Source organism: Somniosus microcephalus, chromosome 1 (genome assembly GCF_052327205.1).
Source record: "Somniosus microcephalus isolate GS21.2 chromosome 1, FLI_Smic_1.0, whole genome shotgun sequence".
Lineage (NCBI taxonomy): Eukaryota > Metazoa > Chordata > Chondrichthyes > Squaliformes > Somniosidae > Somniosus > Somniosus microcephalus.
Window position 1 is genome coordinate 8,523,729 of NC_140987.1, and position 17,488 is coordinate 8,541,216.

General features: G+C 49.5%; 1 protein-coding gene across 4 annotated transcripts in view; it reads left to right on the plus strand.

Moving 5' to 3' along the window:
- The first annotated feature begins 1,780 nt into the window (after nucleotides 1-1,780).
- The window catches only part of oxct1a (3-oxoacid CoA transferase 1a), a 286,549-nt gene continuing 270,841 nt past the window's right edge, over nucleotides 1,781-17,488 (plus strand). For 2 of the 4 annotated variants that reach the window (XM_085965065.1, XM_085965115.1), the window contains exon 1: nucleotides 1,781-2,035. In XM_085965065.1, the coding sequence (XP_085821191.1) occupies nucleotides 1,958-2,035 (78 nt within the window). In that variant the 5' untranslated portion in view covers nucleotides 1,781-1,957. Of the gene's footprint in view, nucleotides 2,036-2,142; nucleotides 2,237-17,488 lie in introns of those variants that run through there. The other 2 variants (XM_085964917.1, XM_085964995.1) reach the window with 2 other exon arrangements.

Below are 17,488 nucleotides of genomic sequence, written 5' to 3' on the forward strand. Positions count from 1 at the left end.
GAAACTGGATGAAAGAAAAATAAATGGGGCTAAACAAAATGAAATCCGTGCAGAAAATGTTACGTCTGTGAATGTGCGATGGATAAATCGAACTAAAACCACGATTCTTGGTGAATTATGTGCACATAATTAAATTAATGGATCATCAAAATCACACCAAAGCTTGGTCCATCTATCAATTTACAAAGAAAGCACTTGCAATTATTTACAGCCACTGAAGTACTTTTGAAGTGTAATCACTATTGCAATGTCGGAATCAACAGCCCAGCATGCTTTGTGTTTAAAAAACCCATACAGGAGCCATTTGTCACTGTCCCAGAGCTGGGATTCAGTGGCCCTACGCTAGCTAGTGTCGGCCGTGGCTCAGTGGGCAGCACCCGCGCCTCTGAATCAGCAGGTTGTAGGTTCAAGCCCCACTCCAGTGAGAATTGAGCACAAAATCCAGGCTGACACTCCAGTGCAGTACTGAGGGAGCGCCGCACTGTCAGAGGGGCAGTACTGAGGGAGCACCACACTGTCGGAGGGGCAGTGCTGAGGGAGCACTGCACTGTCGGAGGGGCAGTACTGAGGGAGCGCCGCACTGTCGGAGGGGCAGTACTGAGGGAGCGCCGCACTGTCGGAGGGGCAGTACTGAGGGAGCGCTGCACTGTCGGCGGGGCAGTACTGAGGGAGTGCTGCACTGTCGGAGGGGCAGTACTGAGGGAGCGTCGCACTGTCGGAGGGGCAGTACTGAGGGAGCGCTGCACTGTCGGAGGGGCAGTACTGAGGGAGTGTTGCACTGTCGGAGGGGCAGTACTGAGGGAGCGCTGCACTGTCGGAGGGGCAGTACTGAGGGAGTGTTGCACTATTGGAGGTGCCGTCTTTTGGATGAGACATTAAACTGAGGCCCCGTCTGCTCTCTCAGGTGGATGTAAAAGATCCCATGGCACTATTTCGAAGAAGAGCAGGGGGAGTTCTCCCTGGTGTCCTGGGGCCAATATTTATCCCTCAATCAACATCAATAAAACAGATTATCCGGTCATTGTCACATTGCTGTTTGTGGGATCTTGCTGTGCGCAAATTAGCTGCCGCGTTTCCTACATTACGACAGTGACTACACTTCAAAAAGTTCTTCATTGGCTGTAAAGCGCTTTGGGACGTCCGGTGGTTGTGAAAGGCGCTATAGAAATGCAAGTCTTTCTTTACATTAACTCTCCCATTGTACCATCTTAGATTTTGAATATAATCCCACTGCGTTTGCCTTTATTACTTTGTGCATTTGGTGTATTATTCCAAATATTTTTTCGGAGGTTTTCTTGCGATTCCGAAGAAGCGCAGGGGGGAGTTCTCCCTCATTCAGCATCCCTAAACCCCCCCCCCCCAGATTATCTGGTCATTTTCACAGGGCTTGTTTGTGGGAGTTTGCAATTTCCTATGCTGAGACGTTTCAACAGTCTCGACACTTCAAAAAGAACCGAATTGGCTGCAAAGCACGCTCAGACGTCCTGAGTTCGCGCTATGCGAGGTTTATTTTATCCGTGTATAATAGCAAAATACTGCGGATGCTGGAAATCTGAAATAACAACAGAAAATGCTGGAAATACTCAGCAGGCACGGACGCTGCCCTGACCTGCTGAGTATTTCCAGCATTTTCTGTTGTTATTTTATCCTTGAGCTGGCTTCCTGTGGTTGGCGAGGCAATTTAAGGGTGTGCACCATTAATTGCTGGTGATGCTCTTCAACGCATTTTAAAAAAACTCGGCTCGCCTGCCCATGTGTTCAGTGTGGTTGCAGAGGGTTTTGGCTGAATGTGCACAGTGTGCAGGAAGCTGGCGGAGTTAAGCTGCAGCTGAGCTTTAAGGCTTGCAGAGTCTGTCGGCTCCTCTCCAGGCTGTTGCTGTTGCTGCTTTTTTTAGCAGCTGCCTCTTTCTTCAAACCGCCTTTCTCGGATTTCCCAGCCTCAGCAGATCAGTGCAACATGGCTGGTTACTGCAAGGCACTGTTGAGAGTGGCTGGGGGCAGAACAGCAGGGCCACCTGCGGTCAGCTGGAGCAAGGTAACAGGCTGGGTGGGCATGGCTGTGTGTGTGAGTGTGTGTCTGTGGGGGGTGGGCACTGCAGGCAGACCTATCTGCCACCTCCGCAGGTCTGAGCCCTGCGAGGAGAAGTTCCCTGCAAAGCCTGCAATGTGGCAGCAGGCACCTGCTGGGCTCCGTCTCCAGTGGGTGACTTTTTATTTAATTGAATCTGGGATAGAAGTGAGTGTTGAATGATTTTTTAAATTTGTTCCTGGGATGTGGGCGTCGTGGGCATTTATTGCCCCATCCTGAGTTGCCCTTGAGAAGGTGGTGGTGTTGGGCCTTCTTGAACCGCTGCAGTCCGTGTGGCGAAGGTGCTCCCACGGTGCGGTTAGGGAGGGAGTTCCAGGATTTTGACCCAGCGACACGATGAAGGATAGTGACAGTTAAATGATAGTGAGATGCTGGTGACCTTGATTAACCCTGCTAGCAAAAAAACCTGGGACTTGGAATTGACTTCAAGGGTGCCCAGAGAGAGAGAGGGAGTTTGAAAGGATCTGATTTGAACAGGGGGATCTGGGTCAGCTTTGCAAGGCCTAGTTTTCAGAGGTGCAGTTTGTGGAATCTGGTTTGGGCTGTGTGTGTGTGTGTGTTTTTTCAGGCTTGTGGGGTCTGATTTGTTTTTTCACGGCCTGGTTTGGGACGGGGGGGGCGAGATCAAGTTTTGAAGGGCCTCTTTGAGCGGTTTATTTTGGATGGGGTGGTGGTTGTCTGGTTTTGGGGGGTCGTCTGCGGTTGTGGTGGGCCTGGTTACGAGTCTTGCTTGGGGAAATGCAGGGGCTTTGTTTGGGACCTCCGTCTGGTTGGAGGGGTCTGTCTTGGGGGAGCACGCAGTTTTGGTTGGTGGGAGGGGGTGGATATTCGGGTTTGGGGATCTGGTTGGAGGGGTCTGCCTTGGGGGAGCACGCAGTTTTGGTTGCGGGGGGAGTGGTGGGTGGATATTCTGGTTGGAGAAGTCTGGTTTGGGGACTGTTGTGGCTTTGTTTGTCAGAGCTAGCGCAATACAGATGAATAAGAATCACTGCCCGGCATATTATGAACTTGTCCTAGTACTGATTGTGGGTCAGGCTGTGTTTTTGCTTTAATAACAACAGTAAATGCTGGAAACAGTCAGCAGGTCAGGCAGCATCCGTGGAGAGAGAAACTGAGCCAACGCCTCAGGCCTGTGACCCTGTGTTCTTGCTTTGGTGGGTTTCTGTTTGAAATGGGGGGGTTGATCTGGGGGTTGCTTTCCCAGCGATTCCTGCGGTTCGAGGGGTTATTCTGTAACCTGTAATGTGGTCGGGGGTCCCTGTAAAAAAATCTTTTTCTGCTTTAATTTTTCTCGTTATTTCCGTCTCTCATTCTTGCTCTCACTCAGTCTGCCTTTGCGTGGTCGTGTTTTTCACCCATCTTGAGCCAGAAGGTCGTGGGTTCCAGTCCTGCTCCAGGACCTGTACCCGTAATCCAGGCCCGCTTTTCAGCGCAGTGTTAAAGGTGCCGTTTCATGGGTGAATCAGTAAGCTGAGGTCCTGTCGGCCTGCTCAGATCTCTACCACACTATTTGAAGGGCATGGCTGACCGTGCACTCTCAACCAGCATCACCGAAAATAGATTAACTGCTCATTTATTTAATTGCTGGGGTTACATTGCTCGTGTTTACCGAAATAAACACAGTGACTACACTTCAAATTCATCAGTTATCAGGCACTTCGGGACATCCTGAGGATGTAGCTGTACAACTGCAATTTCTGTCTCTGTTTCTCTCTGTTTTGTGTTTCTCTCTCTCTTTCTCTGTTTCTCGCTCTTTCTTTCTCTAAAACTCTCTCTTTGTGTCTTTCTCTGTCTCTTTGACCTTTGCTAAGCCTACTCCAAGTAATCAAGGTCACTTTGAGTTTTCAGGGGTCTTCTCTCCCCAAACAAAGGTGTATAGTTGTAAAAACAGTTCTGATCACCACTCCAGTCACATGCTCACCTCACATGATTGCATTTCTTAACTGTTTAACTATTTTTCATTCAGGAGTTGGATTGTGAATCAGGTTCGTGACTCACCCATCATCCTCAAGTATCTGATTTGATACTCTTTTTATCTAGGCATTTACCCAAGTCTGTGCAATCTCTGAACCAGAGTCTGTGCAACCTCAGTGTGTTAAAACCAAGACTGTGTCTCCTGCTCTAACCCCAGTGTGGAAATGCTCCCTGCCTTGCTACAACCTGGAGACTTGGTGTCACCAAACCACCATTACTTCATTGCAGTTCTGAGGGAGTTCTGCACTGCCGGAGGTGCCGTCATTCGCTGATTAAATATTGGGAAGGCCGAAACCATTGTTTTCGGTCCCCGCCACAAACTCCGTTCCCGAGCCACTGACTCCATCCTTCTCCCTAGCATCTGTCTAAGGCCGAACCACACTGCTCGCAACCTTGGTGACACATTTGACCCTGAAGTGAGCTTCCGACCACATATCCGCAGCACAACCAAGACTGCCTACTTCCATCTCCATAACATTGCCCGTCTCTGCCCCTGCCCCAGCTCATCCGCTGCTGAAACCCTCATCCATGCGTTTTTTACTCTAGACTTGACTGTTCCAACGCACTCCTGGCTGGCCTCCCACGTTCTACCCTACGTAAACTTTAGGTCATCCAAAACTCTGCTGCCCGTGTCCTAACTCGCACCAAGTCCCGTTCGCCCATCACCCCTGTGCTCGCTGACCTACATTGGCTCCTGGTTAAGCAACGCCTCGATTTAAAAATTCTCACCCCTGTTTCCAATCCCTCCATAGCCTCGCCCCTCCCTATCTCTGTAATCTCCTCCAACCCCACAACCCTCCGCCCGCCCCGAGATATCTGCGCTCCTCTAATTCTGCCCTCTTGAGCATCCCTGATTATAGAAACATAGAACATAGGAGCAGGAGTAGGCCATTCGGCCCCTCGAGCCTGTTCCGCCATTTAATGAGATCATGGCTGATCATCCAAATTCAGTACCCTGTCCCTGCTTTCTCCCCATATCCCTTGATCCCTTTAGCCTTAAGAAACATATCTAACTCCTTCTTGAATATATTTAATGAATTGGCCTCAACTGCCTTGTGTAGTTCACCACTCTCTGGGTGAAGAAATTCCTCCTCATCTCAGTCTTAAATGGCTTACCCCTTATCCTTATATTGTGACCCCTGGTTCTGGACTCCCCAGCCATAGGGAACATCCTTCCTGCATCTAGTCTGTCCAGTCCTGTTAGAATTTTATAAGTTTCAATGAGATCCCCTCTCATTCTTCTAAACTCTAGCGAATATAAGTCTAATCGATCCAATCTCTGCTCATACGTCATTCCTGCCATCCCAGGTATCAGTCTGGTGAATCTTCGCTGCACTCCCTCCATGGCAAGAACATCTTTCCTCAGATAAGGTGACCAAAACTGCACACAATACTCAAGATATGGTCTCACCAAGGTCCTGTACAACTGCAGCAAGACATCCTTGCTCTTGTACTCGAATCCTCTCGCTATGAAGGCCAACATACCATTTGCCTTCTTAACCGCCTGCTGCACCTGCATGCTTACCTTCAATGACTGGTGCACAAGGACACCCAGGTCTCGTTGCACTTCCCCTTTTCCCAATCTATTGCCGTTCAGATAATAATCTGTCTTCCTGTTTTTCCACCGAATTGGATAACCTCGCATTTATCCACATTATACTGCATCTGCCATACATCTGCCCAATCACCCAACCTGTTCAAATCATACTGGAGTTTCTCTGCATCCTCCTCACAGCATACACGCCCACCCAGCTTTGTGTCGTCTGCAAACTTGGAGATATTACATCTAGTTCCCTCGTCTAGATCATTTATATATATTGTGAATAGCTGGGGTCCTAGGACCGATGCCTGCGGTACCCCACTAGTCATTGCTTGCCACTCGGAAAAAGACCCATTTATTCCAACTCTTTGCTTCCTGTCTGCCAGCCAGTTCTCTATCCAAGTCAATACCTTGCCCCCAATCCCATGTGCTTTATCGCTCAACCTATGGTGGCTGTGCCTTCTGTTGCCGAGGCCCTAGCTCTGGAATTCCCTGCCTAAACCTCTCCGCCTCGCTACCTCTCTTTCCTTCTTTAAGACACTCCTTAAAACCGACCTCTTTTACCAAGCTTTTGGTCCTTCGCCCTAATTTCTCCTTATGTGGATCGGTGTCAAATTTTTTGACTTCTAACACTCCTGTGAAGCGCCTTGGGTCGTTTTACGACGTTAAAGGTGCTATATAAATACTTGTTGTTGTTGAGATGCTAAACCAAAGCCCCGTCTGCGGTCTGAGATGTAAAAGAATCCATGACACTATTCGAAGAACAGCAGGGGAGTTCTCCCTCAACCAACACCACCAACGCACTTTGGTTATTTACCTTGGGCAACCGGCAATTCTTCATGTAGGAGTCTAGACAATGAATGGTTTCAGGCTATTCAAGCATGAAGGCCCAGTTTGATCTTGTCTTCACCTGACATGCACACAGCCTCCAGCAGGAGTCACTGGGTGGGGATAACTTAATACAGAGGTATGTGAAGCAATTGTGGCACCCTAACTGGTGTCCTGGCTCAGACCAACACACGCAGCAGTTCGTAGCTCCAATCTGGGACCTTCTGCCCAGTGGGGCTCGACTCACTGAGCTATCAAGCAGCCTGTTTTTAACTTCCTCTTTGTATAAATGGAAAGGTTTGGTCAGCCAGGCAGTGATTGGACAGCTGCTAATCATTTCTGCAATGTGCACCATTCTACACTATTGCACGATTTTCATTTACACAGTGAAGGAGCGCCGCTTCCTCTGGTGACCCTGTGTGGTGGGGAGTAGGGACTGGGTCATAAGCTGGTGGTGAGAGTGAAGACTGCAGATCAATAAAATTCTGTCATTTCCAGTAAATATACTTTGTCATTTGAATATCAAACACTCCCAGGGCAGGTACAGAATGGGTTAGATACAGACTAAAGCTCCCTCTACACTGTCCCATCAAACACTCCCAGGGCAGGTACAGTACGGGTTAGATACAGAGTAAAGCTCCCTCTACACTGTCCCATCAAACACTCCCAGGGCAGGTACAGCACGGGTTAGATACAGAGTAAAGCTCCCTCAACACTGTCCTATCAAACACTCCCAGGGCAGGTACAGCATGGGTTAGATACAGAGTAAAGCTCCCTCTACACTGTCCCATCAAACACTCCCAGGGCAGGTACAGCACGGGTTAGATACAGAGTAAAGCTCCCTCTACACTGTCCCATCAAACACTCCCAGGGCAGGGACAGCACGGGTTAGATACAGAGTAAAGCTCCCTCTACACTGTCCCATCAAACACTCCCAGGGCAGGTACAGAATGGGTTAGATACAGAGTAAAGCTCCCTCGACACTGTCCCATCAAACACTCCCAGGACAGGTACAACACGGGTTAGATACAGAGTAAAGCTCCCTGTACACTGTCCCATCAAACGCTCCCAGGACAGGTATAACACGGGTTAGATACAGAGTAAAGCTCCCTCTACACTGTCCCATCAAACACTCCCAGGGCAGGTACAGCACGGGTTAGATACAGAGTAAAGCTCCCTGTACACTGTCCCATCAAACACTCCCAGGACAGGTACAGCACGGGTTAGATACAGAGTAAAGCTCCCTCTACACTGTCCCATCAAACACTCCCAGGGCAGGTACAGCACGGGTTAGATACATAGTGAAGCTCCGTCTACACTGTCCCATCAAACACTCCCAGGGCAGGTACAGCACGGGTTAGATACAGAGTAAAGCTCCCTCTACACTGTCCCATCAAACACTCCCAGGGCAGGTACAGCACGGGTTAGATACAGAGTAAAGCTCCGTCTACACTGTCCCATCAAACAGTCCCAGGGCAGGTACAGCACGGGTTAGATACAGAGTAAAGTTCCTACACTGTCCCATCAAACACTCCCAGGGCAGGTACAGCACGGGTTAGATACAGAGTAAAGCTCCCTCTACACTGCCCCATCAAACACTCCCAGGGCAGGTACAGCACGGGTTAGATACAGAGTAAAGCTCCCTCTACACTGCCCCATCAAACACTCCCAGGGCAGGTACAGCACGGGTTAGATACAGAGTAAAGCTCCCTCTACACTGTCCCATCAAACACTCCCAGGGCAGGTACAGCACAGGTTAGATACAGAGTAAAGCTCCCTCTACACTGCCCCATCAAACACTCCCAGGGCAGGTACAGCACTGGTTAGATACAGAGTAAAGCTCCCTCTACACTGACCCATCAAACACTCCCAGGGCAGGTACAGCACGGGTTAGATACAGAGTAAAGCTCCCTCTACACTGTGCCATCAAACACTCCCAGGGCAGGTACAGCACGGGTTAGATACAGAGTAAAGTTCCTGCTACACTGTCCCATCAAACACTCCCAGGGCAGGTACAGCACGGGTTAGATACAGAGTAAAGCTCCCTCTACACTGCCCCATCAAACACTCCCAGGGCAGGTACAGCACGGGTTAGATACAGAGTAAAGCTCCCTCTACACTGCCCCATCAAACACTCCCAGGGCAGGTACAGCACGGGTTAGATACAGAGTAAAGCTCCCTCTACACTGTCCCATCAAACACTCCCAGGGCAGGTACAGCACAGGTTAGATACAGAGTAAAGCTCCCTCTACACTGCCCCATCAAACACTCCCAGGGCAGGTACAGCACTGGTTAGATACAGAGTAAAGCTCCCTCTACACTGACCCATCAAACACTCCCAGGGCAGGTACAGCACGGGTTAGATACAGAGTAAAGCTCCCTCTACACTGTGCCATCAAACACTCCCAGGGCAGGTACAGCACGAGTTAGATACAGAGTAAAGCTCCCTCTACATTGTGCCATCAAACACTCCCAGGGCAGGTACAGCACGAGTTAGATAGTGAAGGTCACTCTACAGAGTCAATGGTGTGCCTTAGCCCCAATCTCAGAAGGTGTCAAAAACAAGAAGGCAGATTATTATCTGAATGGCAATAGATTGGGAGAAGGGGAAGTGCAACGAGACCTGGGTGTCCTTGTGCACCAGTTGCTGAAAGTAAGCACGCAGGTGCCGCAGGCGGTTAAGATGGCAAATGGTATGTTGGCCTTCGTAGCGAGAGGTTTTGAGTACAGGAACAAGGATGTCTTGCTGCAGTTGTACGGGGCCTCGGTGAGACCATATCTTGAGTATTGTGTGCAGTTTTGGTCGCCTTATCTGAGGAAGGATGTTCTTGCCATGGAAGGAGTGCAGCGAAGATTCACCAGACTGATACCTGGGATGGCAGGAATGATGTATGAGGAGAGATTGGGTCGATTGGGCTTGTACTCGCTGCAGTTTAGAAGAATGAGAGGGGATCTCATTGAAACTTATAAAATACTAACAGGACTAGACAGACTAGATGCAGGAAGGATGTTCCCGATGGTCGGGGAGTCCAGAACCAGGGGTCACAGTCTAAGGATAAGGGGTAAGCCATTTAGGACAGAGATGAGGAGCAATTTCTTCACCCAGAGAGTGGTGAACCTGTGGAATTCTCTGCCACAGAAGGCAGTAGAGGCCAATTCATTAAACATATTTAAGAAGGAGTTGGATATATTTCTTAAGGCTAAAGGGATCAAGGGATATGGGGAGAAAGCATTGACAGGGTACTGAATTTGGATGATCAGCCATGATCGCATTGAATGGCGGAGCAGGCTCGAGGGGCCGAATGGCCTACTCCTGCTCCTATCTTCTATGTTTCTATGTTTAAGAGCACTCGCAATTGCAGGAGTATTCCATTTTCCATTTCCCATTGCACCCTGATGCCTCGAATTGAGATTGGTAGTTCAGTGCTGAATGTGACGAGATTTGTCTGTTCGGTTGATGCCCATTCTGAGCTATGTTGAGACTTATTTCACAGAACGCTCTGACAGACAGCAGAGCGAAGTTTATACAGGTGACGGTGTCTCGGTGTTCCTGGATCGTGTGAGGCGCAGTGGGTAATTATATGACAGTGACCTTGTGCTGATCCGGATCAGCCCCTCTCATCGTCAGTAATTGACATACCAGCCGCACTGTAAATAAAATATAATCCTGAACGGGTCAGCAAAGTGAACAGACTCAATGACCCGAACCTGCTGCCAGCTTTCTTGGAAGGCTGATGACTCATCAGGAAGAGTTAGTGCGAAGGCAGTAACAAAGTCTTAATTTATCCGATGTGGTACCAGTAATGTGCGAACACATCATGTTTACTTTTAACCCAGTGACAGACCTGTATCCACCAGTACTGTACCCATGTTATACAGTGACCGACCTGTACCCACCAGTACTGTACCCCGTGTTATACAGCGACAGATATGTACCCACCAGTGCTGTACCCCAGTGTTATACAGTGACAGACCTGTACCCCCCAGTACTGTACCCCAGTCTTATACCGTGACAGACCTGTACCCACCAGTACTGTACCCCAGTGTTATACAGTGACAGACCTGTACCCACCAGTACTGTACCCGTGTTATACAGTGACAGACCTGTACCCACCAATACTGTACCCCAGTGTTATACAGTGACAGACCTGTACCCACCAGTACTGTAACCCAGTGTTATACAGTGACAGACCTGTACCCACCAGTACTGTACCCGTGTTATACAGTGACAGACCTGTACCCACCAGTACTGTACCCGTGTTATACAGTGACAGACCTGTACCCACCAGTACTGTACCCCAGTGTTATACAGTGACAGACCTGTACCCACCAGTACTGCACCCGTGTTATACAGTGACAGACCTGTACCCACCAGTACTGCACCCGTGTTATACAGTGACAGACCTGTACCCACCAGTACTGTACCCCAGTGTTATACAGTGACAGACCTGTATCCACCAGTACTGTGCCCCGGTGTTATACAATGACAGACCTGTACCCACCAGTACTGTACCCCGTGTTATACAGTGACAGACCTGTACCCACCAGTACTGTAGTCCAGTGTTATACAGTGACAGACCTGTACCCACCAGTACTGTACCCCAGTGTTATACAGTGACAGACCTGTACCCACCAGTACTGTACCCCAGTGTTATACAGTGACAGACCTGTATCCACCAGTATTGTACCCCAGTGTTATACAGTGACAGACCTGTACCCACCAGTACTGTACCCCAGTGTTATACAGTGACAGACCTGTACCCACCAGTACTGTACCCCATTGTTATACAGTGACAGACCTGTACCCACCAGTACTGCACCCCAGTGTTATACAGTGACAGACCTGTACCCACCAGTACTGTACCCCAGTGTTATACAGTGACAGACCTGTACCCACCAGCACTGTACCCGTGTTATACAGTGACAGACCTGCACCCACCAGTACTGTACCCCAGTGTTATACAGTGACAGACCTGAACCCACCAGTACTGCACCCCAGTGTTATACAGTGACAGACCTGTACCCACCAGTACTTTACCCGTGTTATACAGTGACAGACCTGTACCCACCAGTACTGCACCCCAGTGTTATACAGTGACAGACCTGTACCCATCAGTACTGTACCCCAGTGTTATACAGTGACAGACCTGTACCCACCAGTACTGTACCCCAGTGTTATACAGTGACAGACCTGTATCCACCAGTACTGTGCCCCGGTGTTATACAATGACAGACCTGTACCCACCAGTACTGTACCCCGTGTTATACAGTGACAGACCTGTACCCACCAGTACTGTACCCCAGTGTTATACAGTGACAGACCTGTACCCACCAGTACTGTACCCCAGTGTTATACAGTGACAGACCTGTACCCATCAGTACTGTACCCCAGTGTTATACAGTGACAGACCTGTACCCACCAGTACTGTACCCCAGTGTAATACAGTGACAGACCTGTACCCACCAGTACTGTACCCCAGTGTTATACAGTGACAGACCTGTACCCATCAGTACTGTACCCCAGTGTTATACAGTGACAGATCTGTACCCACCAGTACTGTACCCCAGTGTTATACAGTGACAGACCTGTACCCACCAGTACTGTACCCCAGTGTTATACAGTGACAGACCTGTACCCACCAGTACTGTACCCCAGTGTTATACAGTGACAGGCCTGTACCCACCAGTACTGTACCCCAGTGTTATACAGTGACAGACCTGTACCCACCAGTACTGTACCCCAGTGTTATACAGTGACAGACCTGTACCCACCAGTACTGTACCCCAGTGTTATACAGTGACAGACCTGTACCCACCAGTACTGTACCCGTGTTATACAGTGACAGACCTGTGCCCACCAGTACTGCACCCCAGTGTTATACAGTGACAGACCTGTACCCACCAGTACTGTACCCCAGTGTTATACAGTGACAGACCTGTACCCACCAGTACTGTAAGTGTGTTATACAGTGACAGACCTGTGCCCACCAGTACTGCACCCCAGTGTTATACAGTGACAGACCTGTGCCCACCAGTACTGTACCCCAGCGTTATACAGTGACAGACCTGTACCCACCAGTACTGTACCCCAGTGTTATACAGTGACAGACCTGTACCCACCAGTACTGTACCCCAGTGTTATACAGTGACAGACCTGTACCCACCAGTACTGTACCGTGTTATACAGTGACAGACCTGTACCCACCAGCACTGTACCCCAGTGTTATACAGTGACAGACCTGTACCCACCAGTACTGTACCCCAGTGTTATACAGTGACAGACCTGTACCCACCAGTACTGTACCCCAGTGTTATACAGTGACAGACTTGTACCCACCAGTGCTGTACCCCAGTGTTATACAGTGACAGACCTGTACCCACCAGTACTGTACCCCAGTGTTATACAGTGGCAGACCTGTACCCATCAGTACTGTACCCCAGTGTTATACAGTGACAGACCTGTACCCACCAGTACTGTACCCCAGTGTTATACAGTGACAGACCTGTACCCACCAGTACTGTAACCCAGTGTTATACAGTGACAGACCTATACCCACCAGTACTGTACCCCAGTGTTATACAGCGACAGACCTGTACCCACCAGTACTGTACCCTAGTGTTATACAGTGACAGACCTGTACCCACCAGTACTGTACCCCAGTGTTATACAGTGGCAGACCTGTACCCACCAGTACTGTACCCCAGTGTTATACAGTGACAGACCTGTGCCCACCAGTACTGTACCCCAGTGTTATACAGTGACAGACCTGTACCCACCAGTACTGTACCCCAGTGTTATACAGTGACAGACCTGTGCCCACCAGTACTGTACCCCAGTGTTATACAGTGACAGACCTGTACCCACCAGTACTGTACCCCAGTGTTATACAGTGACAGACCTGTACCCACCACTACTGTACCCCAGTGTTATACAGTGGCAGACCTGTACCCACCAGTACTGTACCCCAGTGTTATACAGTGACAGACCTGTACCCACCAGTATTGTACCCCAGTGTTATACAGTGACCGACCTGTACCCACCACTACTGTACCCTTGTGTTATACAGTGGCAGACCTGTACCCACCAATATTGTACCCCAGTGTAATACAGTGACAGACCTGTACCCACCAGTACTGTACCCCAGTGTAATACAGTGACAGACCTGTACCCACCAGTACTGTACCCCAGTGTAATACAGTGACAGACCTGTACCCACCAGTACTGTACCCCAGTGTAATACAGTGACAGCCCTGTACCCACCAGTACTGTACCCCAGTGTTATACAGTGACAGACCTGTACACACCAGTACTGTACCCTAGTGTTATACAGTGACAGACCTGTATCCACCAGTACTGTACCCCAGTGTTATACAGTGACAGACCTGTACCCACCAGTACTGTACCCCAGTGTTGTACAGTGACAGACCTGCACCCACCAGTACTGTACCCCAGTGTTATACAGTGACAGACCTGTATCCACCAGTACTGTACCCCAGTGTTATACAGTGACAGACCTGTACCCACCAGTACTGTACCCCAGTGTTATACAGTGACAGACCTGTACCCACCAGTACTGTACCCCAGTGTTATACAGTGACAGACCTGTATCCACCAGTACTGTTCCCCAGTGTTATACAATGACAGACCTGTACCCGCCAGTACTGTACCCCAGTGTTATACAGTGACAGACCTGTACCCACCAGTACTGTACCCCAGTGTTATACAGTGACATACCTGTACCCACCAGTACTGTACCCCAGTGTTATACAGTGACAGACCTGTATCCACCAGTACTGTACCCCAGTGTTATACAGTGACAGACCTGTACCCACCAGTACTGTACCCCAGTGTTACACAGTGACAGACCTGTACCCACCAGTACTGTACCCCAGTGTTATACAGTGACAGACCTGTATCCACCAGTACTGTACCCCAGTGTTATACAGTGACAGACCTGTACCCCCCAGTACTGTACCCCAGTGTTATACAGTGACAGACGTGTACCCACCAGTACTGTACCCCAGTGGTATACAGTGACAGACCTGTACCCACCAGTACTGTACCCGTGTTATACAGTGACAGACCTGTACCCACCAGTAATGTACCCGTGTTATACAGTGACAGACCTGTACCCACCAGTACTGTACCCCAGTGTTATACAGTGACAGACCTGTACCCACCAGTACTGTACCCCAGTGATATACAGTGACAGACCTGTACCCACCACTACTGTACACCAGTGTTATACAGTGACAGACCTGTAGCCACCAGTACTGTACCCCAGTGTTATACAGTGACAGACCTGTACCCACCAGTACTGTACCCCAGTGTTATACAGTGACAGACCTGTACCCACCACTACTGTACCCTAGTGTTATACAGTGGCAGACCTGTACCCACCAGTACTGTACCCCAGTGTTATACAGTGACAGACCTGTACCCACCAGTATTGTACCCCAGTGTATTACAGTGACAGACCTGTACCCACCAGTACTGTACCCCAGTGTAATACAGTGACAGACCTGTACCCACCAGTACTGTACCCCAGTGTAATACAGTGACAGACCTGTACCCACCAGTAGTGTACCCCAGTGTAATACAGTGACAGACCTGTACCCACCAGTACTGTACCCCAGTGTTACGCAGTGACAGACCTGTACCCACCAGTACTGTACCCTAGTGTTATACAGTGACAGGCCTGTATCCACCAGTACTGTACCCCAGTGTTATACAGTGACAGACCTGTACCCACCAGTACTGTACCCCAGTGTTATACAGTGACAGACCTGTACCCACCAGTACTGTACCCCAGTGTTATACAGTGACAGACCTGTACCCACCAGTACTGTACCCTAGTGTTCTACAGTGACTGACCTGTACCCACCAGTACTGTACCTCAGTGTTATACCGTGGCAGACCTGTACCCACCAGTACTGTACCCGTGTTATACAGTGACAGACCTGTACCCACCAGTACTGTACCCGTTTTATATAGTGACAGACCTGTACCCACCAGTACTGTACCCCAGTGTTATACAGTGACAGACATGTACTGACCAGTACTGTACCCCAGTGTTTTCCAGTGACAGACCTGTACCCACCAGTACTGTACTCCAGTGTTATACCGTGGCAGACCTGTACCCACCAGTACTGTACCCGTGTTATACAGTGACAGACCTGTACCCACCAGTACTGTACCCGTGTTATATAGTGACAGACCTGTACCCACCAGTACTGTACCCCAGTGTTATACAGTGACAGACCTGTACTGACCAGTACTGTACCCCAGTGTTATACAGTGACAGACCTGTACCCACCAGTACTGTACGCCAGTGTTATACAGTGACAGACCTCTACCCACCAGTACTGTACCCCAGTGTTATACAATGACAGACCTGTACCCACCAGTACTGTACCCCAGTGTTATACAGTGACAGACCTGTACCCACCAGTACTGTACCCCAGTGTTATACAGTGACAGACCTGTACCCACCAGTACTGTACCCCAGTGTTATACAGTGACAGACCTGTACCCACCAGTATTGTACCCCAGTGTTATACAGTGACAGACCTGTACCCACCACTACTGTACCCTAGTGTTATACAGTGGCAGACCTGTACCCACCAGTATTGTACCCCAGTGTAATACAGTGACAGACCTGTACCCACCAGTACTGTACCCCAGTGTAATACAGTGACAGACCTGTACCCATCAGTACTGTACCCCAGTGTAATACAGTGACAGACCTGTACCCACCAGTACTGTACCCCAGTGTTATACAGTGACAGACCTGTACCCACCAGTGCTGTACCCCAGTGTTATGCAGTGACAGACCTGTATCCACCAGTACTGTACCCCAGTGTTATACAGTGACAGACCTGTACCCACCAGTACTGTACCCCAGTGTTATACAGTGACAGACCTGTACCCACCAGTACTGTACCCCAGTGTTATGCAGTGACAGACCTGTACCCACCAGTACTGTACCCCAGTGTTATACAGTGACAGACCTGTACCCACCAGTACTGTACCCCAGTGTTACACAGTGGCAGATCTGTACCCACCAGTACTGTACCCCAGTGTTATACAGTGACAGACCTGTACCCACCAGTGCTGTACCCCAGTGTTATACAGTGACCAACCTGTACCCACCAGTACTGTACCCCAGTGTTTTACAGTGACAGACCTGTACCCACCAGTACTGTACCCCAGTGTTGTACAGTGACAGACCTGTACCCACCAGTACTGTACCCCAGTGTTATACAGTGACAGACCTGTACCCACCACTACTGTACCCTTGTGTTATACAGTGGCTGACCTGTACCCACCAGTACTGTACCCCAGTGTTATACAGTGACAGACCTGTACCCACCACTACTGTACCCTAGTGTTATACAGTGGCAGACCTGTTCCCACCAGTATTGTACCCCAGTGTAATACAGTTACAGACCTGTACCCACCAGTACTGTACCCCAGTGTAATACAGTGACAGACCTGTACCCACCAGTACTGTACCCCAGTGCAATACAGTGACAGACCTGTACCCACCAGTACTGTCCCCCAGTGTAATACAGTGACAGACCTGTACCCACCAGTACCGTACCCCAGTGTTATACAGTGACAGACCTGTACCCACCAGTACTGTACCCTAGTGTTATACAGTGACAGACCTGTAGCCACCAGTACTGTACCCCAGTGTTATACAGTGACAGACCTGTACCCACCAGTACTGTACCCCAGTGTTATACAGTGACATACCTGTACCCACCAGTACTGTACCCCAGTGTTATACAGTGACAGACCTGTATCCACCAGTACTGTACCCCAGTGTTATACAGTGACAGACCTGTACCCACCAGTACTGTACCCCAGTGTTATACAGTGACAGACCTGTACCCACCAGTACTGTACCCCAGTGTTATACAGTGACAGACCTGTATCCACCAGTACTGTACCACAGTGTTATACAGTGACAGACCTGTACCCCCCAGTACTGTACCCCAGTGTTATACAGTGACAGACGTGTACCCACCAGTACTGTACCCCAGTGTAATAC